The sequence below is a fragment of the Galleria mellonella genome, unplaced genomic scaffold (genome assembly GCF_026898425.1).
Source record: "Galleria mellonella isolate WM207_F2 unplaced genomic scaffold, CSIRO_AGI_GalMel_v1 utg38, whole genome shotgun sequence".
In the NCBI taxonomy this organism is placed as follows: Eukaryota; Metazoa; Arthropoda; class Insecta; order Lepidoptera; family Pyralidae; genus Galleria; species Galleria mellonella.
In genome coordinates this window covers 3,371,908-3,394,354 of record NW_026442090.1, presented here as the reverse complement: position 1 = coordinate 3,394,354, position 22,447 = coordinate 3,371,908, and the positions used below count along the sequence as shown (strand labels likewise).

Below are 22,447 nucleotides of genomic sequence, written 5' to 3'. Positions count from 1 at the left end.
CGTACAACGCGGTTTCAGAGATGTTTTCTCCCACGAACATTCAGGTTATGGAATGAGCTCCCTGCCGAGATTTTTCCAAGAGACTGCAGCATGGGGTTCTTCAAAAGGGGGGTAAAGAGGTTTCTTCAGGGTCGGCAACGCACGCGTAAAACCTTTAGTATTGCAGGCGTTCATAGACTACGGTAACCACTTACCATCAGGTGGGCCGTATGCTTGTTTGCCACCTGTGGTATAAAAAAGATCTACTTAGTAGACAATACTTACAATTATGTATAATTGAATTCAATTTCATATCTATTATATAACTTATAGATAAGAGATAATAAATAGCGAACGATAATTCAATCAACAGAAATAAAGCAATTTATATTATTTATTTACTAATATTAAATTCCCATTAATATGACAATGAACTTAAATGACACTCTTGATGGTGTAGCGGTTTAATAAACACTGATCGATATGAATTCGATACCACTACAAACCATTAAATAAAATGTAAAATATTACTATAGGCACAGATAATATAATACTATACTAGTATATATGCTATAGGGTTACTATACGGCAGTTTCTTACTTTTTTGCAGACACGGATCAGTCTCACAATTTAAACAATACCACGAACCCCTGATAAACAATATTTTAGTTAGGTCCTAAAATTTAGGAAAATAAAAAAACGCTTTTTTATATAAAAAACAAAAAAATTGGTAGTTTCATTACACTTACTATTAACTTAATGAGAAAGATGCTGCTGTTTGCCACCTGACGGTGATGCGTCTCGTCGAAATTTCTACACAATTTCCTGATAGAGATTTTTTTACAGATAACTGACCTATTGCGGACCCCTGATAAACATGCTACGGACTCCTGACTCGTGGACCCCACTTTAAGAAACCCTGCTATAGAATATAAAAATAAAACTAAGTAAATTACGAAACATAAATTATTTATTTATATGGAGAAATAAAATCTTACACTTAATGTTATCTTTGTGTGGGATATAATTCAAGAGCAATATAAATTTATTGCTAAGAATTGCAACATTACGATCTGCTATCTTTTATACTTTTTTTTATTATCATGACATACTTATACATAATTCTACGTACTTAAGCATTTTTTTTAGTTTGTTTAAATTGTTTTCATATCGCAATCGAATATAATAATTTCTTGTAAATTACCCTCTATTATATACGCAGTTGCATAATTCTTAAATAATAATAGATTTCGAAATAATGGTTCAAGTATGTAAGATAAGATTTAACAACAAATTTGATCATAGAGCGCGACGTTGCAATTCTTATTGCAAAGAGTATTTGTATAGGTATTCATTTCAAAAGAATTAGTAATCTTAGACTTATAATCGGAATATATCTACAACGAACGTATGTGTCGAAGATTCTAGAAATTTAAACAGAGTGTGATAGTTCCAGAGCTCCAAAATTATCAAATTAGGGACATTACCAACTATTTTTTTTTTCGAAAATTATAAATAGACAAGAAAATTACACAAAATATGCTATTTCATAATAATTAATATTTTGTCACATTTTAATGATTAATGTAGCTACTAAGATACATTTCAGTAAAGTGTTTAATGGTTCTATATGGATAAATATACCTACCTAATAATTAGAAACGGATAAAGCGGATAAAGTAGGAAAGTCAAACTCGCTGAGAGAATATTATAACCAGAATCACGTCGACTTAAATAGGTCTCGCACAAGGACATGTCAATTTGGATCAGTTCCAACTATAAGCTATTTGACTTACTTGAAATATGAACAACTACTTTATACACACATCTTTTTAATTACTGGTTGGTATATGTGCTAAGTAAACTAAGCCACTAGTATATATATACAAGACTACGCAAAGTTTTAAGGCTTGTTTATATTTATTGACAATAAAACTAATTTTTTCAAGGCATTTACATTTATGCAAAAGTTTGGTGATATGTAGTTGTAGTTATAAGGAGTAATTAAATGGTAGATAAAAAAATTAAACAAAAAATTGGTACCTATAAATTTAATTTTAGAATTTATCGGTCGTTATTAGTATTTCTTGAAAAATAACTATTTTGGTCGTAAGCCCAACAATCAATATAATGTTGAGAATCTAACAAAAAAATGTACTTATCTAAATATTATTTATATAACTTACCTAGTCTGTTCATAATTTTAAATATTTATATCATTATAGTGGTAAATTGGACACGATTTTAAACTAATTGTCGATGATTACAACCTGTCAACTTTGTGCATGGCATTCCTCAGCTAAGGCGTGGGCCGTCCCTGGTGGCGGCAAGGTAGGACGTCTGTATGATATTAGTTAGATCATATTTACAAAAATAAAGAATCTTCTACAAATAAATTTTAATTATTAGTAAGAAAAAGACAAATATATAGATACCTATAACAGATTTTCGTTTTGTTTGATGAACGCAGCCTAATATATTTATTAAAAAAATGGTAAGATTAAGTACTGCTAATTTTCAAGATTATAGACTAATAAATTTTATTAAATTTGATGTTATATTACTAAAGTTCATATCACTGTTCAATTTCGTTAACAGTATACATGCAACTACCAATATTTGGTTATTAGTTAAAACGTTTATTAATTTATTGGCACGTCAATAATACTGCAGGAGCGCTATGCACAAAGTTGTTAGATTATATTTTATGTTCCAAATACCATCATTAATGATAAGTACATGTTAAAAGCTAGGACTATGCATATATTATACAAAAAGAATCACAGCTGTAAGTAACAAATGTTTTGTTGTTTAACATTTTCTATTTAATCGCAGGGTTCTGTTAGATACTACAGTAGATGTGCAACCATGGTTATTTAATAATTCCTTACGTCCTATAGAGTATCGTTTTCTATAATAGGTTATCTTTTGTATTATCCTACAATGTCTGGCTACTCTGCAAGGTATATGGAAAATTCTATATGTACAACTTTTCGTTTTTCAGTCTTTAATATTGTTATAACAATATGTTGGTTATTGAAATTTGTAATATGGTTACTCTACCTCTACAAGTTGTCATTTCATACCGGTATGTTAACGATGGTGATTGGCACTTGGTTGAAATTGGAATTCATCTTGAGAAAGTAAGGAGAAATATCTGGCTTGGTAATAAAATGTTTTTGTCAGAAGGGGGCTGTATGTCGTTTGATTCACATTTGTTAGCGATCGTTGCCATATGACTACGACAATCTAATGACCCATGTGATAGACAAGTGGGTGATCAGATCGTCACCAAGATGTATAAATAAGATGAAGAGCCGTTAACAGTCGATTGCTGAACACGAGCCTTCCCCATAAGGGGAGTTTCGCCAGTAGCTGTCAAGTTTGGCAGGCGGGTTGACAACTGCAGATAGACTTTTAGAGATGTTTTACGAGAAACACTGTCGTCCATCACTCGCCTTTCCTTATTCGGCTCTTACGACACCCACGGAAAAGGAAAAGCTGGCCAATTATATGCCGGAATTACATGACATTAGAAAAGTATTAGGTAGTTGTGTGTGTGTGTGTATATTTATATATATATATATATATATATATATATATATATATATATATATATATATATATATATATATATATAACAATCTTTTTTAAAACATTTTTATAAAAATAGGTAATGACATGTAATTAAAAGTATTTTGATGCTGATAACAGATTTTTTTAATTATAGTGGGTAATTAGTATAGTTGACAGTTATAAACTTTGATGAAAATTTTTCAGTAGTCGAATTTTGCAGCGTATCACATGAATAAACGCATCCAGCAATGACACAGCGACATTACTGATAATATCAAGGCAAACTGATTGATATCTTTTTAATACGACAAAGTTCAATGTTCAATACTTGACTACACAAATCTTACAATTGCCCCCTTATTTATCACATTTATCTTATCGCGTTCCTTACTCTAACTTGAATTCTTTATCAATCGACAGCGTAGTTATGAACTTTGGAAGCAAAACATGTTAAAGTTCGAATCAATTAGGTAATTAAATTCTCTGCATGTATATATGAATAAAAATATCATTATATGATGTAATGTTTATTTTGGTTTTAATAAGTTTTACTCTTGTAAAAAATCTTCTAAGCTATTCAAGCTGAGTAGGTACATGTGAATTTGGATAGTCGCGTATTAACCAAACTATACGTAGTTACATTGTACTACGGTTCATACATTAATAATAATTTAAAATTGTGTTCCACAACAAAACCGTCAGGTATTTAGTTTTAAAATCTAAACTACCTAATACCTTTCAGATAAAGAGTTTTTCAAATCATTTTTACAACGGAGAGACGGAATTATGAGGTAACAAACATAAAAACAATGCAACCGAATTGAGAACCGCCATCTTTTTAAAGTCGATTGAAAATATAATTTTAGGACAAATGAAAAACTTTTATTTCATAAAGTTATTAATTTTCTTTATGTCAACTTGTAAGTTAGGTAATGATTTTGACTGTTTAAATAGATCCATATGTGTATATAGTTTATTAGGTCACATTGCACTAGCCAAAATAGAGAAATTATGAAAGAGAAGTATTACAAAGATAAATTACAGAAGAAAAAGTCAATTTAGGGTATGGTCCATTCTTAACACCAGGGGTGTTATGGATACATAATTATAGTTACCGGGTTTATTCTAAGTTTATAAAAAACTCTTTGATATTATTTTGTTACATTAGAAAAATAGAATGAAATAATTACACCATTTGCTGCAAGAAAATAGACTATTTAAGGGCAAAATCAAGAACATACTGAGTAGTTTGTGTTGAACTTTATATATTCGTACAAAATTTGCGGGAATAAAAATGTTAGGCAAGCTGATGAATAGGACGCAGGCTGATTGCTGGTACCAACACAAACAATTGGGGGGAAAAGGATTGTTAGCAATGAAGATTGATAGCCCTATTGTTAGCAATATAGGTCGACCCTATTAGGTCGACCTCCACGTGGTTCCCCCTGGAAACCGTCGTGAACAATTCTTATTTAATTCGTCACGATGGGCTAACTGACCTAGTTCATCCTCACCTATCATCCTTCACTGGTGCCCCGCCGGTGTATACCGATAGCGCGGGTGGGGTTACCATTCCATTATCACCCATAAAAAAAAAACAAACAATTATGATTGAGTAAAAAGTGAGTTAGTTGTGAAATATTAAGGTTCTTATTAACTTATTATTCAAAAATCCCTTTTGTAAATTTCAGAATGGACCAATAAATTAAATCCCATCTTTTCAAAGATAGATTTATAATATTTGTTCTACACAATCAATATATAATTCAACTAGATAACTTTCGTATGTCACAAATATTATTATTTAGAAAATTATATTATCAGGTAAATCAAATGTTGCCAGCATCCAAGGCTAACTATTAAAAACAGAGTACCTTTATAACACTATCTCCCTTACAAAAAATCCCATATATGACTAATTTGACATTAATTAACAAAACAATTATTTTACACATTCATTAACAACTAAATATATTTTTTTTATATAAATTAGAGGTTTAATGCATAATTCAAATGTAATCAGTATTCATTTACCCCATTATTCATAATAACTTCAATATCTATTGTGGCTTTTTAACTGTTTTGTCTTTTTCATTTGAGGTAAAATTCTTAATAATATGCAAGTGACAAAACACGAATAGTTAAAATAGGTTTTAGTTTATATGAATAGGGGGTAGTGTTTAAGCTATTCTTGCTTTGCAAACAATCCTCCGGTGCTTAGCACATTATTTTGTAAAAATTTGCTACAGTACATACTATTACCGCGTTTTCCATTCATTGGTAGTGGCTGGGAGCGCACGATGAAACTTTCTCGAGTTTTTCAAAGTGTTTGCGCGCGTTCCTGATGTTGATGAGTGTAGCCTCAGAAGGTATTTTTGGATCGGACATCTCGACCATAACATATGTGTTGCTTGTAAATCCGTCTATGAATGCTGCGAATACACTGTTGCGGACCTATAAACAATGATAAGAGCTAATAAGTGTTCTCTGAATGATTTAATTTTAAAGGGTATAATTTTTTTACAGTCTTAATTGTAGTAAATAGCGATCTGATTCGGCTTCGCATGAGAAATACATATACAATACAATGCATTTAGGTAAAATACATAGGAAGATAGGTAAGATAAATAAAATACAGCCCCTATATGCTTACAATGTAATTTTTTATACGCAAAAATATTTTCAATTCACGATCGGGATTTAATATAATAGATCGGGATTGACACAATTTTAGGTAAATAGTAATAGGTTAAGCTAATGTTTTGCCCGTATCGCCAACTAAGTTTTAACTAATATATAATAGGATTAAAACTATTTCTTAAATCGGTGCAAAAAATACGCATTTATAAAATTTAATTAAAATCGGCTGTGCAGTTTATTACTTGTATATAATATGTATTCTCATTTATATCGAGACTGGTAAACTAACCTCCATGCTCTGGAATTGCGCGGCGAGCTTAGAGCAAGAGAGTTTGAATTGCTTGACGATATTGGAGACTTTCTCGAAGCGGTGCGCGTCTCTGTGCGGCCGCCGTTGGCAGTGCGACACAACTAGGAACGTCGCGCGCTCGAACAATAGTACCTGTGCATATAATTCACTTATAACACGCTACCGAGCACACTTACACTTTAACCAAAACCAGAAAGGAGGAGGTTCTCGATTGTCCAATTCTAGAGAATCGAGGGTAGAAAAACGGGTAGATGTAAGCTGTATGAAAACATCTTTATAAACTTTCAATTCTATTGGTAAATTGTTATATCACCCATTTGGCCATTTTGAAAACTAAGTTTTTATATTATATCATAGACAGGACAAATTTTCATGTAAATAAATAAATAAGCTATGGAAGTTCAGATATAAAGTAAAAGTTATAAGAACTTCTGATATCGGTTCTTATTGTTTACAAAATAAGGGATTTGGAATAAAAATAGATAATTATAATAAATTCTTATTAAAACATAATGTGATATTGTTTCTTACTTCATCTGCATCCACTATCGCCGCAAACTGCTTCAGTGATGACTCAAGAGCCTTAACATTAGGTATTAATTTATAGACTATGCTAGACCATGCCCTGCAAGGAAATATTATCATGTAATAATTTATTTACAAAGAGACAGATAGTGTTAACATAGGAATGCCTATCTATATTTTATTGAAAAAATAAAATGTTATTACTCCGTTAATAACTTTTGTTCTAGTGATTAACGTAAATACTAGAATGAAAAAAAAAAAATTGAAATTGTTAATAAAAAAATATATTATATTTATTATTATTACTACAATACTTCTAATATTCAATTTAATGCTTTTTTGTAAAATCATACATAATTTCAGACACAAAAAAAAAACTAAAATTTCATAATAGTTGAATATTCATTTTAAATAACTTATATATCTCACAATCCTTTCATTGTCATTAGGATTATTATTTACAGAAAAAAATATTTAATGTGTATAATTATAATGTACATTAACCTTTATAAAACTTATAAATTTTTGGTAAATATATAACAAACAGTTCATTAAACAACAGATTACATCTTGACCTCCTAATAGTATGTGAGCAGATACAAAGAGAGTAATACAATTGTCTGGTTTACTACTTACGGTTTATGATTCATAACTAACAGACAATAATGGATTCCTTCCTTGAAATGATTCTAATATTTGATTTGTGAGTAATGAACTAAATTGATATTTATGCAATTATAGGCTATCATTAGGTCACATTGTTAGTAATGTATATAGAATATAAATAAAATCAAAGGTATTTATTAAAATAATAATGAATATGTAAATTGATTATTTCACTTACTTATAAAGAGTTTCATCCCATATGCTTGTTCTAAAACATGTACATTCTAAAGGTTTTGAGAGACCCTTCAAATCTTCCTCCCTCGCTCTGAATATTTCATCACGCTGCTCTTCTGATACGAGATCCATTTTGTGCACTAAACAGAATATTCGGGCTTCAGGAGAATTCTGAAATTAGCAATGTTATAATATGTAAAATACAATGTAAAATAATGAATCGTAATTGTAAAGTATATACAGTGGATTATTACGATCTTGGTTGTAGCAACCATTTGCCTATAGCGACGTTAAATCTAAGTCCCTTGAATTTAAAACATACTTTAGTACAAAATTCATGTGGCTATAGTGAGTTTGGATGTAATGCCGAGTTCGGGTGTAGCGATTGTTTTTAATGACTAATTTGCTATAAATTCCTAGAAATCCCATGCAGATATTGCGACCGAAGTTGGCCGCTAAAGAGACACCAAGATTTCTTTCTTTCACAAACATTTCTAACCTTTTGTTTACATCCACACAGATGGTCAGCAAGTATAGAGACCTTTACCTATTGTTTATAAATATCAGCTAAATAGGTAGGAAAGCGTCTACATTTTGGAGATGAATTTATTTCACTGTTAAAGAAAAGGCGGAAATCATTTCAAAATTGAAAATGGTGAAAACAATGCTGATTTGTGCGAAGAAAATACTATACATGTGTGTGTCTGTATCTCTTTACTTTTGCTTGTAACAACTTTCTGATATAATGACGAAAATAGAGTGGTTCCTTCATTGTTGTTATACTCGAAATCCACTGTATGTTATATAGATAAATATTATTGAGTATATTTAGTTTTAAATAAGGCAATTTATCAAAATCTGGAATTTTTATCTAAATAAAATGGGTCTGAATTCAAACAGTTACACTTTTGGAACACATTATATATATTTGTTTATAAACAAATATATATAATGTGTTCCAAAAGTGTATATATTATATATGAAAAATGCTTGCTACATTCAAGCATTTTTCATATGCAAATATGCTAATATTGGTGCAATAGTGTTAAATAAATAGAGTAATTTATTTTATTGAAACAATTTGCTACTTTAATACTTAAATTAGTGTCAGAATGTTACCTGTAATATAGCTTCCAGGCAAGACTGATAATAATGCATATCTTTCTCCATTTCTCGACTCTCAACATCAAATACATAAATTAACACTTCTACATTTCTAAATATATTGTCTCGTTGTGATGCAAAGTAGTTTTCCATGAATGCTTCCTGGCCGCCACAGTCCCATAGGTTGAGTACCAGGTTTCCAAGGAAGCGGACATGCGAGTGCTCCACATCAACTGTAACCACAGGTCATCAATTTAGTAATATGTGAATTGTTAAAATTTATTTCTAATTTGGATTGATTTGAATGGTAAACCAACTGATGGAAAATGCTATAGACCTGAACAGCACTATGGATATCATATGCAGCAATGCATCCATGGATAATGTATGCTTAGTTCTCATGCATTGCTAATGCTGAAAATTAAGTTGTTATAAATATATAGCATAATTTTAGTACTATCATGTCAATTTTTTAACCGAAATACAGTTATGCAAGTTTTTGGTACTTGGTTTATAAGTACATTTTTTTAATAGTTATGTAGTGCAATAAGGTCTATCCACATCTTAGTTAATCTATTTACTTTTTTACAATGAAACGAAATAGAAACATATGGCAACTTTAATAATGGGGTAAGCCATTACTAAAGAAATTAATTTTTCATGACAAATTGGATAAAACTTACATTTCAATTGATTTTTATAAAGCTGAAAAAACTGACTTGTTAAAAGTGTAATTACTAAGGTTAAAATGTCAGCAATAAATACCTACAAGTATTTGTCATGCCTAATATCTATAGTATATGTAATTTATAATAGTGGTAATACATTACTTACTTGTTGCTCCTAATCGTCTTGTGTCTCTTGCTATATAATTGGCAAATATGATGGATCTCATACTTGTCTTTCCTGAACCACTTTTGCCCATCAAAAGTACCTGTAGATAAGAATTTACACACGGATTTGACTTTATATAAATAGACATATACCTAGAAAATGTTTTATCTTTTTTTAAAATATCATATGCAAGACTTCTCTTTTATCTGTTGGGGACCTACCTTTTTCTTCATGTTAACAGTGTTACGAGCTGGATCAACTTTATAAACCTGTAAACGATAAGCTTAATAATAATGAATCCCAGTTGATAGTATTTATTCTAGAACACGAAATATGTCTGTTGTATTGAATAAATTTGTTTTATGTAATTGAATTCGATGTTTATTATTAATTTAAAAATTGTAGGCGTAAATGAAGATTTCGACAATAAAAATGACACAATGATAGACAAAAGTTGACAAAACAAAATCAAACTGTCAAAGTTGTCAAACGTGAACTATAAACTGTGTAAGTAAAAGGTAGACGTTTACTTACCTACTTGTAAATTTTCTTGATCTATGTAATTTTGTTAAAATAAAATCAAATCTAACCTACTGTTCTTATTGTAATAAAATTGTAAATATCAACATTAAGAAATTTTCGATGGAAACGAGGGTCGGAAAACAAAAAAAAATACCTTTCATATTAACGATTAAACTATGAGTATCGTATATGAGTAGGGCTAATAACAACTTATCCAATATTTTTTTGCATCAGGTAGGAACATTTAAAGTAGGTAACGTACGCATTGCGTTTAATTTAAATGTTTTCATAGATTAAAAACAGTACTTCCTAAACACCTATTCATAGGCACCTTGTTTGTAATATCATCAAATCAAATGTCATTTTGTCATTGTCAAATTTGTCAAAGGCGCAAAAGACGCAAATTTTGGAAAGAAAACGTGTAAAATTTATTTTCATGTTACACCACGAGTTCAAAAATTTTGCAATATGGTCTTATCCTAAATATTGGGATTTTCAGTGAAATTAAAAATGGCACGCCATCGTAATGTAAGGAATAGAAGTTATTCTGACGACTATGACTACGATGATGTTTATGGACATTCTGTTGAAGATGAGAGCTGTTTATCACCAAGTGAGACGGATCAGTGGATATACGACCGGTCACGAAATCAGCAAGCGATTTCTCATTTTTTAGATAGTCACCATAATATCCAGGAAGAGATCGAAGACGAGGTGCCAGATGCGTCACATTCCAGTTTGGAACGACGTGAGTCTGTAGACCTTCGCCGTTTAAATCTTGACGAAGAACAAGAAACAAAGCTTATGTCTTGCCTGGATGAAATGCGTAATATATTAGGTGATACAATATCAGAAAATATATTGATACAAAGTGTGCTTAACCATAATTTTGATTACAATAAAGCTTTAGATGAAGTTTTAAGTAATAGTATGAATAAAGTATCTGAGGTGCCGAAAGTTGAGCAAGTTAAATCTCGCGTTCTAATCAATTCAGTCAAAGCTCCTGTTATATCAATAATAGAGTCAACTCCGAAGGTAGTAGCATCTATTTCTGAGCCTAAGAGTAATGCTGTAATTAAAGGATTTAAAGTGACATTAGCCACTGATGCAGGATCAAGTAGTCATCCACAAACACCCAGAGAGCAGTCACCAGCTACTGATAGAGTGTCAACACCAAAGTTTGATCAGCCTGAAGAAAAGGTATTAACTAAAACAAAAGACAATAAAATTGATCCCAATAAGCAATATTCAGATGAAAGAGGTTCAGACAAGGATCATCTGTATATAGTGGTTATTGGTCATGTTGATGCTGGTAAATCAACTCTAATGGGTCGTTTGCTCTGTGATTTGGGTGAAGTCAGTCAAAGAACTCTACACAAGTATGAGCAGGAGAGTAAAAAAATTGGTAAACAAAGCTTTATGTATGCATGGGTATTAGATGAAACTGGAGAAGAGAGAGTGCGAGGAATTACTATGGATGTTGGTCACGCTCAGTTTGAGACTAAAACTAAGAAAGTCATCATTCTGGATGCCCCTGGACATGCTGACTTCATTCCAAATATGATAACAGGAGCTGGGCAAGCTGATGTTGCTTTATTAGTTGTGGATGCGACAAGGGGAGAATTTGAATCAGGATTCGACCTTGGTGGTCAGACACGGGAACATGCTCTTCTTGTTCGGTCTCTTGGAGTTAGTCAGCTAGCAGTGGCTGTTAACAAATTAGATACAACAACTTGGTCTCAGGAGAGATTTAATGAGATCACAAAGAAATTGAAAGCTTTTTTAAAGCAAGCAGGTTTTAAAGAATCAGATGTCACTTATGTACCTTGTTCAGGCTTGACAGGTGAGAATCTTGTAAACTCACCAACAGAGCCAGAGTTATTGAAATGGTACAGTGGACCTTGCCTTTTAGACATTATTGATAAGTTTAAAGTACCTGAGAGGCCTGTCTCTAAGCCATTGCGTTTCTCAATAAATGATGTTTTTAAAGGCACTGGGTCTGGATTTTGTGTATCAGGACGGATTGAAAATGGTGTACTTAACAAGGGTGATAAAGTTTTGTTGTGTCCAACTAAAGAGTTGGCCGAGGTTCGAAGTATAAGTATAAATGACATGACAAGTAATGTTGCTTTTGCTGGAGACCAAGTGAGTGTTACATTGTCTGGTGTGGACATGCAAAATGTATCTGTTGGGTATATATTGAGTGATCCTGTCCAACAAGTGCCAGTCACTACTAGATTTGAAGCTAGAATTGTTGTTTTTAATGTTAAAGTCCCCATTACTAAAGGTTATCCTGTGTTAATACACCATCAGTCATTAGTAGAGTCTGCAAATATAGTAAAATTGAAAGCACTATTGAATAAAAGTAATGGGGAGACCATGAAAAAGAAGCCTCGTTGTTTAGGAAACAATTCTGTGGCAGTTGTAGATATTGAAGTTAGTAGACCAATCTGTATTGAGCGGTACAAAGATGTCAAAGAGCTGGGACGGGTAATGTTGCGTGTTTCAGGTGTCACAATAGCAGCTGGTCTTGTAACTGATATTTTTAACATATGATTGATCTGAAAAATACTCTTAAAATTGAAAGACTATGTAACTAAGCAGAGTTGTATAAATCATGAAGTTATTTATTTCAGTATATTTGTTCAGTTGCTTAGACATTATAATTCGTGCAAAATGCTTACAATGTTAATGTACAATAATGTATCGTGCTATATAATGAATGCTTATAATTTAATGATTATTATTTATAAAAAATAAAACGTTATATTAGTAGATATTATTTTTTTATTGATCACCTAGTATAATAACCTAGTATAATAATAATCCTTCTAGGGACGATTTTATAAGGAATATTTATTACAAATCTGTAAATGCACAATAATTTTAGAGATTTATTACATAGATTACGATCTGATAAATATATTACAAATTCCATCGCTGTATTATCGAGATTAGTATGAAAATAAAATTTACTACAAAAATAAAAATATCAAACATGTAATTTTCTGAAAACTTAATCAGGGTTTTCGAGTAATTTAATCCTGGCAATAAGAGCCAGCTTTTATTTGCTACATCTAAGCTTATGAATTTGAGCTGTCAGAACTTTAGGCTACGAGGAAAGCCACAATAAGTTTCTAGTACTATGTGGGCATTTTTTATCCCTTCCTTTACTAATTAGTTTTGCTTAATATATATATATTACACCTACATACTTTCCCTTATAGATGCTTTGTTTAATTGACTGGTATCAGCTAGTACAGATCAGTAGCTCATTTTGCATAAGTAGATATTTCAGTATTTAGATATTTTTAACGTAAATTTTATCCACGAACAAATTCGTTTAAAATAATTTGTTCCAAAAACTAGTCTTGTTGCTTATTAATTAAAGAGCGAACATAAAGAACTTTCCTGTAATATCTACTCTATAAAAAGGACTAAGCCGCAAAAAGAAAAGCAAAACATCGCGCTAGAAGCAACTGATTCAATTTAGATAAGTGGTTTGCTGACGACAGCCGCAACGTTATCAACGAAACGTTCAGGCAATCCTCAAACTACATATATAGAGACGGTAACGCACAGGCAATCGACTGGAGCCCGAATGTAGTAGTGCCATAAATAAACGACTAAATACTAACGTGTATACATAAAAATATATTAGTGTTTCCTTATTCTGTGAAATAAATTGTAGAATATGAAATAGCTGTATTCTGGATGAATACGGATTATTGTTATACTAAAGTAGTACAATCATCATATTAGCTATCCACTACTGAACATAAGCCTTCCTTATAAAGAGAGTTTTGCCAGTAGTTGCCACGCTTAGCAGGCGGGTTGGCAACCGCTGTTAGGCATTTAGAGATGTCTTAAGAGGGATGCTGCTGCCAATCTCTCGACCTTTACGTTTCCTTAGTGGCCTCCTCTGACAATAGCATGGAAAAAGAAGTGGTGGCCTATTCCATATCGGGACCACACGACCAAAGGTTTTGTACTTTATAGAGCTATTTTCAAGGGTTTATTCCGACATAAAATCTATTTTAATACATTTAAGTATATTAAGTATAGGTACTTAAAATAGGCTATAACATCTTTAATTCTGATTTCTGTTTTAAGAGGTTTTTTTTTAATGATATGAAAGTCGATATCCTTAGGAACTATTTTGAGATTTAAGGACAGAGTACATTTTATACCTAGTCGTGTAACGCCTTTTGGCAAGTATCAGGCAAATATTAGAAGTACCTAGGTGTTTGCTATATATAGGTTTGTGAGAGCGTAGGTTTTTTTAAATGCTGTTTTTAGATTATTATTTATCTGTCCTACCTTTGTATTACTTACATCTCCATCGCTAAGCACCTTTGATAGTATAAAACTCTTGCCTAAATTAATCTGGGACATGTATGTTTAAGAAATTTCCGTTTACGCCATTCAGTTTAAATATGATTGAGTAACAAGCACAACGTTTCACATTGATTTGACGTGAATATACCTAGTGGGATAATATTTTTTTTTAGGGATGAAAATGGAATGACCTTCACTATTAGCATATGTTATTTAATTACCAGTGAGAATAATAGTAATTCAATTGGCACATAGTGACGAAATCATCTAGAATTGATTATGATGGTTTCTAAAGAGAATATCGTGTGGAGGCGGACCTTATCAGATCCGCCTCCACGCGACTTATATTCTCTTCCTTCCAGTAAGATAATTATTACTAATTACAGTTGAATAGTACACAAATTATAGTCGTTTAGGTATAAAATAGATCTAATGTTGCGCTATATTTAGCAGGAACAGATAAAGTACTTTTCCTACCTACTCCACCCTTATTCCCCAAAACTCGTATGTCTTGAATCTAATCATCTGAAAATTTTAACCCCCGCCGAACACCGTTCCTGAATTAGATATAAGTGAAGTTGGAAATTATAGTAGGTAAGCAATAATTAGTCAATTTCCCTAATGTATGGATACTAAAATCCCTTTAAATATTTATACCTACAAATTACGTCATACCCTTTTGCGGTGTAATCAATTGCTATAAATTTTACAAACATACAAAAAAGGCTTTATATATTAATTAGAGATAACATATTACGTAGAAGTTTATTCAGTTGCTAATAATAAATAACGTATAAATTATGATATGTATATTATTTTTAAATTACTGTTTTAATTTAATATTGTTCATCACGTTGCACCATCTATTACATTTTCTTTTATTTCCTGTCTACAGTTGGCTGGTAGATAATGCCATACGGCGGTAAATCCGTTATTTACACTTTCTAGGCGTATTCATGTTTAATAAATATATAAATAAATAAATATATCTTCCCTTTGTAAGCGAGGATTAAGGTGATACTGATGATGACCTGGTCTAAAAATTTTACTTCATTAGTTTTTTCTTCGCAATTGGAAATAGCATAGGTATAAGCTGATAACCCATCTGATGGAAAGTGAGATTTAATGAATGTATTGTTTTATTCACCCTAAATAGCTTAATAACCCTGTAATGATGAACCTCTAGCACTGAATAACAAGAACTAGCACTGGGGTATTTCGGTTTCGAGTTCAAATATGATCAATAAAATCAACTAGTCTGATGATAAACACCGACAACACACCAAATTAATCCAAGTGGTGGTGGTGGGTTCGTCCCCTGTCACGGTGGATCTTAATATTATATATGTACCTATTTAGCGAAATATGGCAAGTGAGCAGTCAACAAATGTCACTGACTACTCCAATAACACTAATTAAGGATTATAGTAATGAGCATATTTAATTTAAATTTTTTACATTTTATATTAAATAATTTCATTATACTAAGAGATAGTTTTAGTGAATAGTGTTTCAAGGTCGACCCTATATTTGTTAAGATTAAAGGATGTTCGTTACTTAATTAGTAAACGAGAATCCTTCCTTTTAGAAGCTTTGGGTTTGGTAATTTACTTTCTCTAAGACTAAGATTATTATTTGCTCTGTATCCATAAGATTGAATATAATGTTACAAGATAGCGTTACATGGGAGCGGCCTTGTGTAAGGCAGCGGTGATTTTGTCAGTCGGGCATATCTATGATTCATGACTCATAAACTACATGAGTCAAAATCGTGTTATACTACCCTTTTTATGGCATATTGTAGATGATCTTAGTATACATATACAATAATTATATACTGTGTCTTTATTTGCTGGCACTTAGCAACAGATTTGAGCCGATTCTGAGGCGCTATTTCTCTAAACTCTCTTAACTTAGAATTGTAATTTAATTTTGCTAATTGTAGACTATATAAGCTTAAATTATAATAATTTTCGATTAAATATATTAAAAAATTAGTTTATATTGCTCCTTATAATAATAATTTCGCTGTATCAAATAATATTTTAATTTTAGAGATCAGTTTAGACAAATTGCGTCTCGAAACTGACGCTTATGTTTATAAAGAATCATTAAACTTAGGATTTTTTTAATGAAATATAAATGGCTTGGTATCCCCGCTTGTTCTATTGGTATACGCAAACGGTAGACGAGAATGAGCAGGTCAGTCAATCCATCGTGACGAATTTCATAAGAGGGGTACACTATGGTTTCCAGGTGGAACCATGTGGAGGTCCACCTGATAAGGTATATTACTAACAATGGGGCCGATAGTTCTCATTACTAACAATCCCTTCTCCTCTGCTAAATCATGTTTTTTTTATGCAATTTAGAATGACAAGCAAGCTGACTTTTTACCTGATGGAAAGTGCTAACCGTCGTCTATAGACATGAACAGTACTATGTATATAACCGAGTATACTGTTTCTCCCATGATACCCCCCATGCGTTGCCATTCCTGAGTACTAAGGTGTTATGTCTATGTAACCTGTAAATTCACTGCTATATCCCACTCTTCAAACCGAAATACAGCCATGCAAACACAACCGCTTTACGGTTGAAACACGAATGGGACTGAGGTACCCAAGCAAACGACTTTTGTACAAAGTCTTTCCCTAGGAGGGGTTTTGTCAGTAGTTGCCACGCTTGCAGGCGGACTGACATCCGCAGTTAGGCTTTGGAGATGTTTTAAGAGCGACATTGCTGCCCATCCTTCGCCCTTCCTTAGCCATCTCTTACGACACCTACGGGAAAGGAAGTAATAAATGCTCTTACGTCAGCATGGTAGATATTTTTTGTGCTGGGGTCGATACGACGATATCCGTGCCGCAGAAGGTTAGTTAAGTAAATATAAGGCAAGTAACAAAATATTTTTTTTGTAATGTGGCTAATAAAGAATAAATAAATGGAGAAAGACGTTTTTCCTTTTTATGTTTTTAGAGTTATTTAGAAAACAAACCAGATTTCTAAATAGAATTGAGTCTAAATGTTTTGAACTGTGTCTTAATAATTTCTGATAATACAAGGTATGATAACTTGATTAATGTTAGAAAAATTTTTCTATACTCGGTGACTAGGGAATTAGCGGGATTTTATGAAAAAAAAGGAAGAATTAAAATTTCTTTTCCAAAAGAGTTATTATAATTTATACTACTTAGCTGTTAGGTGCCTAATGTATCTTTACAGTTTGTTTTCTTGGAGAGACATTTTCTGGTGTTTGGGCTGTATACATTGTGATCGTTTATCTTACAAAATTGTGTTTTCCGACGTAATAGAAAATTCCTGTGGCGTTTAGTTGTGTTTTACGAAACTAAGAGTCGAAGCAGTTATGGCTTTGAAATTATATTACCTACGTATACGGTGTCGTTACATTGTTCATAAAGAAAAGTATTTTCATAGCTAATTCTTACAATAATATTTATTATATATTATCTATATACATGTATAACGCGAAATTTATTAATTTACGGTTGTTGTTTCCCACAATTGTTTCCATTTCATCCGGAAGTTTTCTTCAGGGTGACTACGGTGCTTTACGTCGTAGAGTCTCGCTTTGCACTGCGAGCTCTCTTATTATGTATTGTTTTTAACATTATAAATATGAAAATAACTTTGTTTATTTGAGTTCAGGTTGAACCAATTTTGATTAAATTTGATACTACATAGAAGACACCTTTAATTTTGTGAAATTACAAATTTTTTATTAACAATGAAAAGTTCTTGGAAGATTTGTTTCACATAAAATCAGACTTCAGTTCTAATAAAAAGAAGTTACCAAAAACGGTTAAAATTTGGCAAAGATATAGCGTAATTAGGTAAGGGTACAAAAAAGTCGTTGAAAAAATTATAAATAGCATAGCATTAGGCAAATACATGTAATGTATTAAATGATACCCTTTATATAAGTGGTGAGGGATTCCATCTTATTTTAAGTTGTTTACCCTTACAATAACTTAATAAATGGCAAGAACTCTTCTCGGCTACGAGTTATTTAGGAGATAAGTGGGAACCATTTCGGCTAATAACAATATAGCTAGGATGTAAAATTTGTGGTATGGTAGTATCATACCTTAATGTAATAAATCAACATATTATTTTTGATTGTACTCATTTATTTATCTTAGAATATAGGTAGTTATTTATCTACGTTCACGTTAAAGCTTTATACACTCATTACTATTTATATCAAGTTAAATAAGTTAGACAAATTCCTTCCTTAATCACTTACTTAAATATACATATATGCGAAATTTTTAATATTGTTTTATACTATAAATCTTTCTTTTGTAATATATACAGAAAAAATATTTTATTGTTTATATGTAATAAAATTAAAAACTGCTTTACCGATTTTAATAATACTTTTACCAATGTCACATAGACGAAAATTCTATTTACCTGTGCGAAACAGCGTATTTTACAAAATACTAGCTGATCCAAAAAATCTTGTTTTGCCCCTTACCGCCATCTACTGAATACATTTAACTATCTTATCTGTCAAGTAAAACAAATAAATAAATAAGCAAACAGTAGGCATTTACAAAATTTTATTAAAATCGGTTGATCGGTTGGTTGGAGATTAACATGAACTAACATAGTCCTGGTATAGAATAGGCCACCCCGTCCTTTCCCGTGGGTGTCGTAAAAGACGACTAAGGGACGGCGAGGGATGGGAGGATTTTTATATATTAAAATAAATATAATGTTCTTAAATGTTTAGCTGTTTCCGCGTTTGTTTATTGGTGTATTCGTATGAATTTTGTAAATTTCAACTCATAAACTGTCTTTTACACTGCAGTAAAATGATTTTTATACTTCACAATGTAGAGATGTGGAAAATGGTTACAGAAAGTGAAAACGAACTGCTTTGCGGAAATCCTTACAAATGATACGTATTATCAGACGGATTGGAACTATTTATTTTGGAGGTCTCCCGGGGGCGAGGTCGACTCAGGAAACGGTGCGGGGCTTTGCTAACAGGAGCGTGCCAGCGTACAAATAGTGGCTTTCATACCAGGAAGGGTTTCATTTGGTATTACACAAATATACGAATATGTACCTTTTCAATGAGAACGGATATCTTTTAATTATACTAGTGGTGAATTTATAGAGTCCAAAGTCAATAGTGGAAGTCTATGAGAATTTTAAATACATTTTAGTAAGTTATTAGAGAAAGTGCCAAGGCTAAAGAGAAGACGATGGATTCATATCTTACTTGCTAGTTTGCTAGCTATAAATACCGTCTACTTATGTAAGTACAAAATTTCATCCAAAATAATTAGTTTAATAATTTAATAGTTGAGCTAAATTGCTATATATAATCTTGTTGGCTAGCTAAGTATCATATTTTCTTACTTGTAAAGAAGACACAAAGAAAAATTAAAAAAAAAGAATGGATTAAAATTAATAATTCTCTTGACAAAATTGAACTTGAGTTATTTTTGGTAATCATTATTAATTTTTCTCCGACGGATCAAAGTTTAGGGCTATATTTGGGTCAAAAAATCTAAGAGGTGCTAAATGAGGCTTTTTTCTCCTTATACTACATCTACATGTAACTTCTAAAGCAACTAATTGCTGCTACAGAATAAAGAAATGTTTTCTGTTTCTGTATTGTTTTTATTTGCTGTTGTCTGGCAAATAATGCCTTCTAGTGTTCAGAACGTTTTTACTATTAGGTAAAGCAGTAGGCAATTATCCCAACCGTAAAATGTATTAGATGAAATTCACCAATTTTCAAGATACCTACGTTGCTTTAAATGCGGGGGCAATGAAAATTCATGATTTGAAACAGCCACATAATGAACGGGGGTCGTGAATAAATCAGCGCCCAACCTACGGGCTTGTTGGTGATAATAAGGTAAAGGTGAAATTAGTTTAGAAGAGTAATGAGCACAGAACAAGAACTAGAACAGAGTATAAATATAGAACCATATTAGAATTCAATCAATATTAAAATATAATCACCAGCGACTTGGTCATAAACATTGAGAGAAAATTAAATACCCGATATATCTGATCGTTGCAGTTTGCGAAGAATACCTTAGAGGGCTGATCCTAACTGAGCAGAGATACACAGCAAGAAAAAAGAAGAATATAAAATTACATGTCTATTTAAATATCAGACTAACTTTTCGGCAACGGAAACTATTGATATTAAATAATTTCAATCCAGATGACAGTGGTAGGTTCGTTCTATGCCACTTTAAATTCGAATATTCGGTGAAATGTAGGCACGTTAAGTGTTACGTTAGCCACAATGGCAACATGCTTTTGACTACTATATTAAGTATACTCTATCAGGTCGACCTCCACGCGGCTCTCCCTGCAAACCATCGTGACTAATTTATCGTGGAATTCGTTACGACCTGTGCTAACTGACCTGTCTTTTCATTCTCAACAATCATCCTTCATCCTTTCATCGCCAGTGTATACCGATAGCGCAGGCGGGGTAACCATTCCATTATCATCCATTAAAAAACTACATTAAGTACCATAGACACAACAACTTTTTTTTTATCAACATACAAAATTATTTGCTAACGCCGTGGAGTAAGAAAAGTTCTAAGATTTCCTACATTTTCAAATTTGAATTAGCTAGGTAGTGGGTAGATTATATCTGTTATGATGTTAGTTCACCAAAAAATTATAAAATTCTATTTCTTTGTTTTATAGTGGTCTAATATTTTTTAGATGGGGGTAGCTCAGGACCGTTCCCTATGGGAGTCTAAGGGGAGGCCTATCTACAGTAGTGGACAGATAATGGCTGAAATGATGATGATAATGAATGTTTTTTGATTCTGTCAACATTAAAGGTTTTTTATGGCATATTTATTTATTTATTCTTTATTGACCACGTTACAAAAAATGTTAGGTACAAAAGGCGGACTTTATGCCATATAGCATTTTTTACCAGTCAACCTTTGGCAAAACAAAAATGTATCTAATTATGCAGTAATAAAATTAAATATAAAATCTTTAAAAAAACTGAAAAAAAATACGTTTTATTTTTAGGTAGGTTATGTATAGGTCTAGGTTCATATATATTCAGTTTTATACAATTTTTGTTCTGTAATAAAGTAGGTTTGAAAATGCTTTGAGACCCACATTTCCACTTCGTTAAGCCATCTAATGAACGGAAAATTTACTTAGAGCAGCACCCTTTTAAACTCGACCGAAATTAATCAGTTACGTCTAAACTTTTGTATCACAAAGTGGCATGATGTTGTAATTTTATAACATTTTTCGGGTTCTTTTTTAATCTCTACTAATGAAAGGGATAGGATAATATAATATATAACATAATATAATTATGATATATAACTGATATGATAAAATTGTAGAAGGATCGGTTATGACCTTAAATACGTCTATGGTGACGGATATGGAATACCGTACTACCTATATATTATATGTTTAAACTAAAAAAAATCTTAAAAAACCAACCAACTAACAGACGTACCTACTGTACGCTTGTTTGCCACTTTCGTGACATAAAAAAACAAATTATAGATTTTATGGATGCGACGATGTAAATGTAAATGGTCTAAATCTCTAATAAATGAGTAATTTAAATATTAAATAATTGTACAATTCTATTTATTATTTAAAATATAAAACTCATATAGGTACCAATAATTGTGATTAAAAAAATTAGAAGCTGGTGTATTTGAACCTCTATATTTTGCGTTTAGGGGGCAAACACGCCAACAGATGAACTATCTATTCACTAGACGTATG

General features: G+C 31.7%; 2 protein-coding genes across 2 annotated transcripts; one reads left to right on the top strand and one right to left on the bottom strand.

The window, feature by feature from the left end:
• Nucleotides 1-931: 931 nt before the first annotated feature.
• LOC113522490 (ras-related GTP-binding protein A) lies at nt 932-10,266 on the bottom strand. The gene is made up of 7 exons (XM_026908186.3): nt 10,030-10,266; nt 9,809-9,908; nt 8,990-9,207; nt 7,875-8,041; nt 7,037-7,130; nt 6,485-6,637; nt 932-6,009 (listed from the first exon to the last, which is right to left on the bottom strand). The coding sequence occupies exons 1-7, from the start codon at nt 10,039-10,041 to the stop codon at nt 5,830-5,832; spliced, it is 924 nt and encodes a 307-aa protein (XP_026763987.1). The 5' UTR covers nt 10,042-10,266; the 3' UTR covers nt 932-5,829.
• Nucleotides 10,267-10,683: 417 nt separating this feature from the next.
• On the top strand, nt 10,684-13,107 carry LOC113522489 (protein HBS1). Its single transcript, XM_026908185.3, has one exon. The coding sequence runs from the start codon at nt 10,841-10,843 to the stop codon at nt 12,884-12,886; it is 2,046 nt and encodes a 681-aa protein (XP_026763986.2). The 5' UTR covers nt 10,684-10,840; the 3' UTR covers nt 12,887-13,107.
• The last annotated feature ends 9,340 nt before the right edge of the window (nt 13,108-22,447 follow it).

Bases quoted from the DNA above. Each gene is read 5' to 3' on its own strand.
- LOC113522490 (XM_026908186.3), bottom strand. The intron at 8,042-8,989 runs GTAACATTCTGA...TGCTAATTTCAG, and splicing joins GCCTGGAAGCTATATTACAG to AATTCTCCTGAAGCCCGAAT. The intron at 6,638-7,036 runs GTAAGAAACAAT...TTATATGCACAG, and splicing joins CGATAGTGGATGCAGATGAA to GTACTATTGTTCGAGCGCGC.
- LOC113522489 (XM_026908185.3), top strand. From the start codon at position 10,841: ATGGCACGCCATCGTAATGTAAGGAATAGAAGTTATTCTGACGACTAT.